Raw genomic sequence first — 12,750 nt, 5'->3', positions numbered from 1 at the left:
TGGATTCTAATTGTTGCTTGTCTTCTAACCGCAGACAATTTGCTGTCTTTTCATACTGAATTCTTTTCTAAGATGTTTGATTGTTAAAGCAAGTCCGATTTTAAACAATGATATCTACTAAGCTTCAAACTTTTAGTTTTTTTTTAAGGTTTTTGAATTGTTGCAATCCCTTGTTAAAATATATAAAAATATTATTGCAACTACCAGTTTTTTGCTCTTTACGCTATTTAATGTCTTTTTATACTGATATTTTCAAATATTTCTTATTATTAAAGCAGATCCAATTTCTAACAAAAATTTCTATTAAGCTTCTTTTTTTAAGGTTTTTGAATTGTTGTAGTCCCTTGTTAAAATACATATAAATATTTTTGTAACTCCCAATTTGTTGCTCTTTACGCAATTTAACGTCTTTTCTTAGGTCTCTTTTCAAAGATATTTGAGTTTTAAAGCAAGTCCGATTTCTAACAACGATTCCTGCTAAGCTTCAAATCTTTGGTTTTCTTTTTTAAGGTTTTTGAATTGTCGTAATCCCTTGTGAAAACAGAGAATCATCATTTGTAATAGTTGCAAATTTTCGTTTTTGGATGATGTCGAATCATCATTTGTAATAATTGAAAATTTCCTATTTTGGGCCTTCCTACTGACATTATCTAACTGGTTGCGTTCGAACCTGTAAGCTTAATCACATAGCGAGTTGATTTTATCTAACAAAAAAGGAAACTAGTTTAAAATTTGCACGTATTTTCCTAGTTTGAATTAAAACATTAAAACTATTGCTCAGGCACCATAAATATTTTTGGAGTTTACATAATAACTTTAGCGATTCTGAAATGAACTTAAACATTTTTCAACTTTTTTTTTATGTCCTAAAAATACATTGCTTATGCTTATAAGAAAAGAAATTCGGTAATCATGTTTTTCTAACAACGATTTCTACTAAGCTTCAAACTTTTGTTTTTTTTTTAAGGTTTTTAATCTGTTGTAATCCCTTGTTAAAAGATATACAAATATTTTTGCAATTACCAGTTTTTTGCTGTTAACACTATTTACTGTCTTTTCATACTGTACTATTCAAAGATATTTGATAAATACCGCAAGTCCGATTTTTAACAACGATTTCTACTAAGATTCAAACTTTTTATTTTCTTTTTTAGGGTTTTTGAATTGTTGTAATCCCTTGTTAAAATATATGCAACTATTTTTGCAATTAGCAGTTGTTTGCTCTTTAAGCTTGCGACAATGTCATTGCAATACTGATGTATATAAAAATGACGTAACTCAAATAAATAATTTTTTTTTCCAAAATCCAGGCTCTTAACGAATTGTTTCAAACTTCTGACCTATGTAAATCGTTTTTCTAGGCCAGAATATACCAGGATGCCAATTTTCCCCCCCAAAAAAAAAATGGAAAATGGATAAAAATAAGTTTGGAAAAAAAATAAATACACAAATATTGCTCACTTATTAAGATAGCATAGTGTTACCAGGAGGGGGGCGGGAATATGCTGTGAGGATTTTCCGGGGGTAATTTTTCACTGAAAGGTATATAATTAAAAACGGAGAAGGTTAAGCAATGAACAAGACGAACTGGATTAACGAACACATTAAAGTAAACTAAATGAAGTAACTTGCATTTAAAGAAATCCTAATTGCTTAGCTGTTGATAATCAAATTAATGCAAATAACTGAAGGAAGATCTTGTCACATGCATTGTATTTCCATTAAAAAGAGGACTCGACAGCAAAAATTCCAAATATATAGTTAAAATAGTTTAAGTTTATGTATATAAAGGCTATCGATTCTGAGAAGCTATAGTTTCAAGACATATTTATATCTTGCGGTGTTCCTCAGGGTACCAAAATGAGTCCATTCGTTTTTCCGATTGCAGCGCTATTTTCAGTTTGCTGGTTATTTGCCATATCAAGACCTCTTATTCCTACCTTACAGTGGGTATTAAATACATACCCACACAAGTATATACACAAAATTACATACCACACAAAATATAGCAGTAAATTGTGTGGGTAAATACCCACACAATAATCACAATCACAACATCACAAAACATTTTTCTTTGAACAAAAACATTGAGTGTTAAATGTGTAACTCTATAACTTAGAATTAATTACAACGATGGTAATTTTTAGAAAACTACATCCACTTTGTGGACTACTTACCCCAAGGATCCTTTGCGAGAACGGTTTTTGGAAATAGAGCAGGTTCAGAGTTGCCTAATTTATTTACAGCTATAACTCTGAATTTGTACTCTTTCTTTGCTGTCAGACCTGTGCAATTGAAGGTTTTCTCAGATCCTGGTACATCTCCCACATTCACCCAGCCACCTAAAAAAAAAAGGGTTGCATATTGCATATATTTATTCCAACCAGCTAATAGTAGCTGATTATAATACTATGAATAATATTAAGTTATTAGAGCAAACAATCCTTTTTACAGGCAATCGATTCTGTAATGGTGAATGAGACTGAAAAACAGGCTGAAGAAGACAAATTAGAAAATTATTTACATAGCCCTTGGTACTATGCTGTCTAGTGTCAACTAGTATGGTGCTATTTCTTATGGCAATAAAGAAATACTAAACTAAATTTTAATTTAACAATACTTGACAAACAATCTAGCGACCTTTTCGAATAGAATAATGCAACTAAAAATGGGAAAGTTCTATGGATACTTTTGACAACAATGACTTTTTATGCATGGAAATCCTTTTATTCTTTATTCTTGTCTGACACATACCTTTGTAAGCAGAAGAAAATTGTGGATTTCCATATGCTTATCATTTTATCATTTTCATTTTATCATTATCATTTTATCATTATCATTTTCTGGAATTCAAACAGTTCCTAGAAGTAATACAAACAGGAGTCCTCAAAATTAAGAATGGCAATAATAACTCCACTAGCTCCTTAAAAGGTCATTATATAAAGATTAAGTTAAATTATATTTAATTATTGAATTATAGTAAATAGTATTTTTTATTATATTAAATAGATTAAATTATATTTTCCCCGTGTGTTTCATGTTAATTCTTAGATCCAGATTGAACTCTGGAACCTTTTTTACTCTGGAGCTCTGGCTCCTTAAAAGGTCATTATCATCAGTACTTGATTGAACTCTGCTCACAATATACAAAAACCCTCCTGACCTCCTTTAACCTTTTTTTTGCAGAGAAGCTAGCATATCGCACTTTGTTCGAACTTAATCAAGCAACGTACAACACATTTTTATGCGTAAAAGTGTCTCCATGGCCGCTCTAAAATTAAAAATGGAATTTCAAAGAAATAAACTAGCTATTACTTGGTGTTTTCTAATGGGTGAGGGCATAGTTAAATTATATTTTACCCGTGTGTTTCATGTTTCTATTTACTAGCATGAACATAAAGTGTGATATTAAGAAATTTAGTTAAACTTGGGAAGAAGAAAGCAGTTTATAATGGAAAGATTTAAATCATTTTACTTATTTTATATCTTTCCCTTACAGTAAACAAATTTGTATTTCCAAAATTTTCTTTAAACTTTTGCTTTAATCTAATTATCCATTGTCTTAAACCTGTCTCTGCAGTTGTACAAAACGAGGCGACGTCGCCATTGTCAATGCCACCTTAAAAACAATTGTCAATGCCACCTTAAAAACAAAGGTTCATTAATAGTCTCTGCAGTTGTACAAAACGAGGCGGCGTCGCCATTGTCAATGCCACCTTAAAAACAAAGGTTCATTAATAGTCTCTGCAGTTGTACAAAACGAGGCGGCGTCGCCATTGTCAATGCCACCTTAAAAACAATTTTAGCCATCATATGAAATGGGTGAGTTTAGCCATAATACGAAATATATCCATATAGCCAAGTACAAATGTAGCAGCAATAATCTTATATTAGGGTTGAAGATAAAAGATGGTTGCAATCGTGTCTGGTATACAGTTATAGCATGGGATGCGATTATTCATCAGAAAAAAATGTTGAAAATGATCAGATCATAATGAAAGACTGATTATTGTTTACCATTCTTTATACTTGTTGGACTCCAGAACATATCTAAATCAACCAAAATAGTATCTCAGCAAATTCCACTACTTTAATTATTGCTATTAATAATCAAAAGAAGTTCTAACAGTGGCTTCAATTCACGAAAAATTCAGGGGAGGGTGGCAAAACTTAATTTTTATAAATATAGGAGAGAGGGCAATTTTTCTTCTTTAAAAAAAAATAAAGTACCAAAAAAAAACAATGAAAATACCAAAAGAGCCATTTCTTAAAATTTAGACAGGGAGAGGGGAGTAGTTGGGAGCCCCCACACCTACTCTCACTGCATTATAAATAATGCAAATTTTTATCACTTTGCCCATAACAAATATGATCCATAGAAAATTAATTCTACTAATTCAGAAAATAACTCAAATTATCTGGAGCACGTAAGTGTAATGCATTAAGTGACGTGCCAGCTACCGTAGGCAGAATTATGGTTCTGAGTAATTCTAATTAATTTAGCCCAATTCGAATTAAATTAGCGGAGAACACAAAGGAACATTTAATGAATTTATATTAACTTCATTAATAGTAAAGAATTAAGGAAACTATTAAATTAATTAGTCACTAAATATTATACTTTAAAGTCTTAATTACTATTAACTTAATAGTCAAGAATTAACTGGATTATTAAGGAAAGAAGTGAGAACATGTTGATTATTCTCGAATCAGAATAAAACTATTGCCCAAATTTAACACTATTGCTAGATTTAATAATAGCTGAAATAATAAAATAATATGTTAAACAGCTTGGAACAATTGTTAAATTAAAGCTGAAACACCTACCTTTAGCGGAAAGGTCTTGTCGTTCGATGATATATTTGGTAATCGGAGTTCCACCATCATCTTTAGGCTGCTTCCATTTTAGCGAACAATGATCTTGATAAATATCGAACACACTCACATCTAGCGGTGGGCTGGGAATGTCTAAAATATATTTCAAAGGTTAACTAAAATTAACTGAAATTCGATTGGCTATATACTACTACTACTATTACTAATAACTCACCGCAGCACCAAGCCGCCTGAGGCTAACACAGCTACGCACGCTCCTCCTCCAACCTAATCTATTCAATGCCTCCCTCTTTACACCCTCCCAGGAAGTTCCCATTTCCTTTAAATCTTTATTTATGACATCCTCCTAACCCAGACGAGAACAACCTGTTTTCAATGTAGCCCCAGACTGTTGGCCAAAAAGGGCAATCTTTCATCCTTCATTTGCAGAACGTGACCTAGCCATCTCAACTTTTCTTTCATTATAACCCTAGAAAGCGGGATTGAACCACATTTTTCGTACAACCTACTGTTTGGAATACGGTCAGTCAGCCGGGTACCCAGAATATACCAGATTGGCTATATATATATATATATATATATATGCTATATTTTATATATACTAACTGTTTAGTAATTGGTTAAAATGATTTGAATTAAAATGAGTTTATACGGAATTTTTGTTAAATATACTCTTGCGTAACTCACATTTGAAGTAAAACTTAATGCTTCATCTTTCCAAATTTTTGAAATTGAAAACAGCCTTAGCTGAATCAAGCATATAAATTGAAATGTACAAAAAAATTATATTAAAAACTATACGAATTTGTATGAAAATTTGCTTTAAATTATATCCTATTCTAAAATTTTATCTAATTTTTTTTTAAATATCACCTTTGTGCTTTGAAGTATATTCCCAATAATTGATTAGCCGATCAGAAATGGGACTATAAGCTCAACTGGTAGTATCTTTCGAATTGCATTTCATTATCTTGTTAAACCCTTTAGAAAGGATCTAATGCATCAGTCAAATTATTTTATTACTTACATAATTGATAACAATTAACATACAGCAGATACATACAGATAATAAGTATAAATAAAAGACATAAATATTGATAGGTAAATAGCTGATCTAAACATAAATATTGATAAAATTAAAATTGAAAAATACAGACAATAATTATAGATAATATTTGAGACAAGAATGGCTAACACGACAACGAAGGTACCTAGGTGATAAAAGTGATTATGTGAGATTCTATGTTATCACTTTGTGCACCATTGACGGTTGCAAGAGTTACAAGCCAACCACCTAAATATACTTTCACAATTGTTGACCATTGACGTAAACAGTTAAAATTAAATTAAAAATTCAGAAAGCCATTTTACACTATAAAAAAAAGCTGTTGGCCCTGAAGAATTTTAACACGAAATTCCAATCCTCTTTTTATAGCAACAATAATTAATTGAATCACATTAAAATCTTGTATGCTTCTAGTAGAATGTAGAGAAATATTGGTCAACTGATTAATAAAGAAAAGAAAGAAGGCGAATAAAAATAAAAGAAAATAAAAATTAGAGAGGAAAGAGGAAAGTCATGAAAAGGGATAGACCAGGAAAAAAGCAAACAAAATGTAAAGTCTAAGTTTAGGAAGTATTTTCAAGAGCAGAATGTAAAATTTAATATATTTTTTTCTTTCTTTCAAAGCGTTTTCGGGCCCCGAATCTCTTCTTATAAAAACTAATTTTAATGAGCATTGGAAATAATTACCTTGTATGTTGATGAAGATATTTTTGGTACCCTCTCCTTGGGCATTGGACAGTTTTATTTGATAAGTTCCTGATTGGTCATGTTTCACGTTTTTCAGTTTCATCTCAACTTTGTCTTCACGAACGACTATCTCAACATCTTTGGCACTTAAGGCTTTTCCATCTTTAACCAACTTGGCTTCTACATTTGATCTCTTCAAGCCATTTACTAAAGCAAAGTGATGTATGATTAGAAATAACAATTGACATTGTTATACATATCATTATAAATATTCGCGTTATTTTAGTCTTTCCTCTCTACTGGCCGCAGTCTCGTTTAAAGTTTTTTTTTGCGGAGTTTTATCTCTCTTTGTTGTTTATTGTCATGTCTGGCCAGTTCGACTTAAGAGCTTTCATTCGTCAAGCTTAGGGGCAACAATCAGCCGTTTCTGTCAATTATTATTTTTCTTTGGTTAAAAAACATGCAAATTTGTCAAATCAGCAAATTTTCTTAAAAAATTGCAAGAAGGAATCAGTGATTCCTAAATCTTTTAGAATCAATACCCATTTTGGTACTGAAAATGAATCAAAATTAAAAAACAAATTAAGCCTCATGGCTTCATTTTCATAATTTTTCCTCAGTTGCTTTGATGTTCTCATTCAAGTAACTCGAATAGCTTCTTTACCCTACGTGGATCAGTAGCGACAATTGTAATTATTATTATTGGTGGTGGTTTTATTTCTTTTTAGTTTAGTTTTTTTCTTTTTATCTTGTGCTGAGGACGCCTAGTTTGGATACAGGCGAAATATCAGCGTTATTTTAGTCTTTCCTCTCCACTGGCCGCAGTCTCGTTTGAGGTTTTTTTGTGGAGTTTTATCTTTTTTTGTTGTTTATTGTCATGTCTGGCCAGTTCGGCTTAAGAACTTTCATATACATATCATTTATGAATACCATTAAAATTGCCAGATGTTTTTGATATCATTTCTCATCATTATTTTCTGGTAAATGTACACACATATTTTGACTGCATAATAAAAAAACGTAAAAATTTGAATTGTTTTATTTAATATTTATCAATACTACAAAAATTTTTTGACTTTTTATGTTATTTTTCATCATTATTTTTTGGTAGATCTTCAAAAATATTTTTCCCGCTTCACTTTTACGCTTGATTTCTTTAAGCTACTAAGAAAAATGATGTTATTATTAGAACACTTATTTCAACCATAATTTAGAATCTTGTTGCTATACATAAGTCAAAATTTAAGCAGAAAGGGTTATTTGGCCCTCAATATCCCAAAATATTGAACGTACAAAAATTACTATTTTATCCCCAGGTTGGATGGTTAACAGGAATTTCATGTCCTTGGCTGCACTTCTTTGTATGAATTTTTGTGTTTTCTTTGGTAGACTACAAGCGAGGTAAGAAGCGTACGAAGACCTTAAAATGTTTCAAAATTTCCTGTAAAATGTCATACCAAGTGGTTCTAGGGATACTAATAAGCTGTTTAATCAGTATCATGACCATACAGTGAGTCTTATCGTAGATTTTCTTCTAGATACCCCTGTCCGTTGCAAAAGTTACTAACCAACCACCTAAATATAATTTCACAATTGATGACCTCACTTCCGTAAACATTTAAAATCAAATTGAAAATTTCAATGGCCGTTTTACCCAATACAAAAAAAGTAGTTAGCCCTGAAGAATTTTGGCTATTTTACCCTCAATAACCCAAAATATTAAACACACACAAATTAAGATTTTTTTCACATTAAAATGCTTGACTGAAATCTCAGATCTCTAGCTGTAGTCCTTTTCATATTTTTTTTTTTTTTTTTTACATTTTTTTAACACTATGTAATAATACGTGGAATAGCACATAAATAAAGAAAAGAAAAAGCAAATATACGAAAACAGAAAAAAGTTCAGACCTGAAAGAGCCTGTTAGGTACAATTAGGGTATTGCAAATTAGGGTAATTACTATTAAACATTTACTTTACTTAATTTAGATTAATTTTGAACTTATAATATAAATTACATAAATTTTAACTACCTGTGAAAGGAACATCAAAGGCCAGGGCCTTTCCAGTTGGTCCTTCCAGGGGTCCATCAAGAAGGATAGTTGGAGCGTCCTCAGCTTTAGTAACCGTCACCTTGCATGTTGTCTTCATCTTTCTGGCTTTACATCGGTATTCTCCCTCATCAGCCATTTCAACTTTGTTGACAATCAGTTGGTGTTTACCACCGCCAAGATTTTTAATTTCATGATTCTCTGAATCTTTAATTTCCTTTTCTCCAAAATACCATTGGGGCACAATTGTTTGATCTGCAAACTCAACGTCGAGGATGAGTTTTTCCCTTTGTATGACTGTTGTGTCCTTAAGTTTCTTGTTTATTTTGTTTGGATCTGAAATAAATATAACATATGGATGTCTTATTATTTTTAAAAGAAATGTAATCTAATTAGATTTAACCAATTATATAATTTTATTAATTAATAAAATCTTAGTCAAATATTTAATTTCGTTTTCACAAACAATTGTAGTTCAATTATTTTATCTACGAGCTCGACGTCGAGGACGAGCTTGCCCCTTTGTATGACTCTTGTGTTCAGTTTCTTGTTCATTTTATTTGGATCTGAAATATATATAACATATGGATGTATTTTTATTTTCAGAAGAAACGTAATTAAATTTAATTAATTATGTAATTTAGTTAAAATGTAATTCTAATTAAATCTTTAATTTCCTTTTCTCCAAAATACCATCGTGGTACAATTGTTTAATCTGCTAACTCAACGTCGAGGAGAAGCTTTTCCCTTTGTATGACTGTTGTGTCCTCAAGTTTCTTGTTTATTTTATTTGGATCTGAAGTTCCAAATAAAATAAGGAACTTTGCTAGTATACACAAAGGATGGGAAAACTCAATATTAGTCCTTCCCCACTAATTAGTTATTTTTAGGGGGAAAGTGGAGGCACTGATCAATTGTGGCCTAAGCCTCAAATCAATTTGATACGACCAGTAATAGTGATATCAAATAATAACAATCATAATAATAAAAAAATAATAATTTCGTTTTGCCAATTCAATTTAAGTAGTTATGAAAATACATAGTAACCCATTAGAAACAGAATTATAAGGAACTTACACTCAACAACAAGTTCAGCCGAGGTTTCATCAGCTGATGAATGACAAGATATTGAGCCATTGTCTGACATTTTCAACTCATTTATTACCAACTTTCTCTTGCGTCCTTCTACAATCATTTGTATCCTAGAAAATTGATGTCCGTAAAAAATACAGATAAAAAGAAAAAAACGAACAAGAAACATACCATAGGAGTTTGATGTAACTTATCGTACAATCGTACATTAGATATGGACATATGTAAAACTGTACATCGAAATCTGATGTAATATAAATACAAATCATAGCAAGAGACTTTGTGTTCAATACATATACAAACCATCACCAAGCTTGGAAGGGATATCCCTTCCCATGTCCCATGCCCATGTCCCATGTGGGACATGTCCCATGTCCCATGTACGGATCAGTCAGCGCAAAATTAGTTGCCGTTTGCCAGTTCAAACTCAAATAAAAAAATAACTCTTTAGGAATATATTACAATAGAAAAATTAACTGCCTTACCAAAGAAAATTTTAAACAGAAATAACATTTCCATTATGTATGATTGATCTACATATGATGGAAATACATATGCTAAACTTTGACTTACTTTTTTAAGAAAGTTTCTTTTTCTTTTTTAAGCCTTTGACTTTCTAAAGTGGCTGATGTGCTTTTTGTATATTGATGATATGTATAATAAAAAGTGCGTCTCTCTCTCTCTCTAAACAGAATGTCACGGAAATACCACCTAACGGATATAAAATCTCCAAGAAAATAATAGAATCATAAGTCAGCGGTAAAATTTGATTTCAATGTTTTATACAGTTTCCAGAAAAACTTGCATACCCCCTTCCCCTTACCAGGCGTTACTTAAGGCACCCAGTGGTAAGAGACTTCTCACAATTTTAAAAATATGCAACTGATATGGACAATACAGATGGAAATTGAATACAATGCTGCCAAAGCAGTTCAATTGAACTTATTTTTTTTATTCATGAAGCCTGTAGGGCGTACTCTAGCCTATCAGTCCCTGCAAACTAGGTTTTCATTGCTACAAGGTACAGCACAAAATGCAGGAGCCTCTGTGAGTGGAAAGGGCATGTTTGTCCAAAAGAGCTAGACGATGCGCAGTGAAATACAGAATATGGAATTTTGACGCAAGTCGTAAATATCGTGAAATAATATCGTAAATATCGTGCAACTTAAATATCGTTTTATAATACAAATATTCATTTGTATTTTTATGTTTTTATATGTGTTAATCAAGGTAATATTTAATTGTATAGTGTGGGTGAGAATATAAATAATAAAGTCCTTAATAAAAAAGCTACTGAATGTCCTTAAGTTTACTGCTGATCAAGGTATGAGAGCCTCGGCTAATCACCAGGGTATTCTGGGCTAAACTCCATGTCAGCATCAACATTTAAAAGCGATTTTCATTAATTAATAAAACAAAATATAAGACTAAAATGATTTTCATTTGAAAAATCTAGTTTAGATTTTAACACTTAAATTATTTTCTAGTCCAACCACAAAAACACCTTCATCAGGGAATAAAAGCCAACTATAATTTTAAGGTCTTCAGCCTTCTTGCTCAAATAGCTATTTGATAAAATCAATAAAAAGGATTCTATTTCGTGACTGTAACCATTTTCAAACTTGGAAACAATGATTTTGAGCTGAAAATTTTAGGAACGTTTTTGAAATTTCAAACAAGATCTACTCACAAAACACAGCAACAACAAAAATCAACAAGAGCGGAAAATAAATTTTAAATACATTTTTTTTTACATAATCAAAATAGATTTAAAAAATACATAAAAAACATAAAAAATTTAAATACAAAGAATTGTCAAAGAAATATCAAGTAAACTTATCAGTGACTGATATCACATTTCAGTGACTATCACTGACTATTCAGTGACTATTTCGGTGATATCAGTGACTGAAATCACCATTCCAGCACTGTGCGAAATAATTATGGCACTGGCGAACAAATTCAATACCCTTATCAAGATACTGTTTTTTTATTGGACAATCAGCGGCAAGAATTTATAGTCATAATAATGGCATGGGACCATCATAACTCTGAGGTTAGAAGGTAAATATCTACCTTAGAAGGTTTGGATTTGAGGTTAGAGGGAAAAAATTATACTATTACTACTACTAACGAATCACCGTAGCCAGAGGCGGGTCTAGAGCAAAATCTTGGGGGGGGGGGGGCAATGTGACAAGGGCACAAATAAGAAAAATCTTGGGGGGGGAATATGAAAAAGGTGCCAATAATTGACAAAATTGAAAATTTTATTCTAAAAAAGAGGGGAAAAAAGAAAAAGAAAACAGGGAAAGAGGGCACCAGAAAAAACATTGGGGGCCCAGGGCTCTAACCCTTTGGATCTGCCAGTGATCGTAGCACCATGCCACCTGAGTCTAACAGGGCTACGCACGCTCCTCCTCTATCCTTATCTATTCAAAGCCTTCCTGTTTGCACCCTCCTAGGAAGTGCCCATTAGAAGGTAAATATTAAGTTCATGAATAACAACGAAGACAGAACAGTCTTTCAGAGGCGTAGCTAAGAATTTTTGTGCCAGCAGTCAATTTCAGTTTTTGCTGTTTTAAGAATTTCTTCATTGCGTTATCCTCTTTATTGTTTGTACGTTACGTTCATAAGAGTATAAAATAAATTCAGAATATTCTCTCTTTTTTTCTGTCAATTTCTGTGACCGTTTATGGCAAGATAAAAAAAAGTCCCGCCATTGAATATAAAATTATTATTTTTGAAAAGATGAGAAGAAACTAAAAGAAAGAAAAATGTTCTTAAAAATTGCTCGAATCGCTAAAAGAAAACAGAATGATTAAAAAACGAATGACTCAAAAAAACAAAACAAATAGAGCCTACAAGCCCAAAATGAATCCTATTCTAAATAAGATTATAAAAAAGCGGAGACTAAAAAATATTTGTAAAGGGTACTAAAAAGACCACAATTAAAAAAATAACAACAGAAAATAGAAGTAAAAATATTCTGAAAGACATAAGAAAACCGCAAAAATATT

The 12,750-nt window shown here is 31.5% G+C and overlaps 1 protein-coding gene across 31 annotated transcripts in view; it reads right to left on the bottom strand.

Annotated features, from left to right (window-relative positions):
- Positions 1-12,750, bottom strand: part of LOC136025213 (twitchin-like) — a 397,750-nt gene that overhangs the window by 156,579 nt on the left and 228,421 nt on the right. For all 31 annotated transcript variants that reach the window (XM_065701279.1, XM_065701032.1, XM_065701099.1 and 28 more), the window contains 5 exons: positions 9,719-9,843; positions 8,624-8,977; positions 6,590-6,796; positions 4,828-4,968; positions 2,178-2,342 (listed from right to left, as the gene is read on the bottom strand). In XM_065701279.1, the coding sequence (XP_065557351.1) occupies positions 2,178-2,342; positions 4,828-4,968; positions 6,590-6,796; positions 8,624-8,977; positions 9,719-9,843 (992 nt within the window). The remainder of the gene's footprint in view (positions 1-2,177; positions 2,343-4,827; positions 4,969-6,589; positions 6,797-8,623; positions 8,978-9,718; positions 9,844-12,750) is intronic.

This window comes from Artemia franciscana, chromosome 1 (assembly GCF_032884065.1).
Source record: "Artemia franciscana chromosome 1, ASM3288406v1, whole genome shotgun sequence".
NCBI classification, from domain to species: Eukaryota; Metazoa; Arthropoda; class Branchiopoda; order Anostraca; family Artemiidae; genus Artemia; species Artemia franciscana.
Note: the sequence above shows the minus strand (reverse complement) of the source record. Positions and strands in the feature narration are given on the sequence as shown.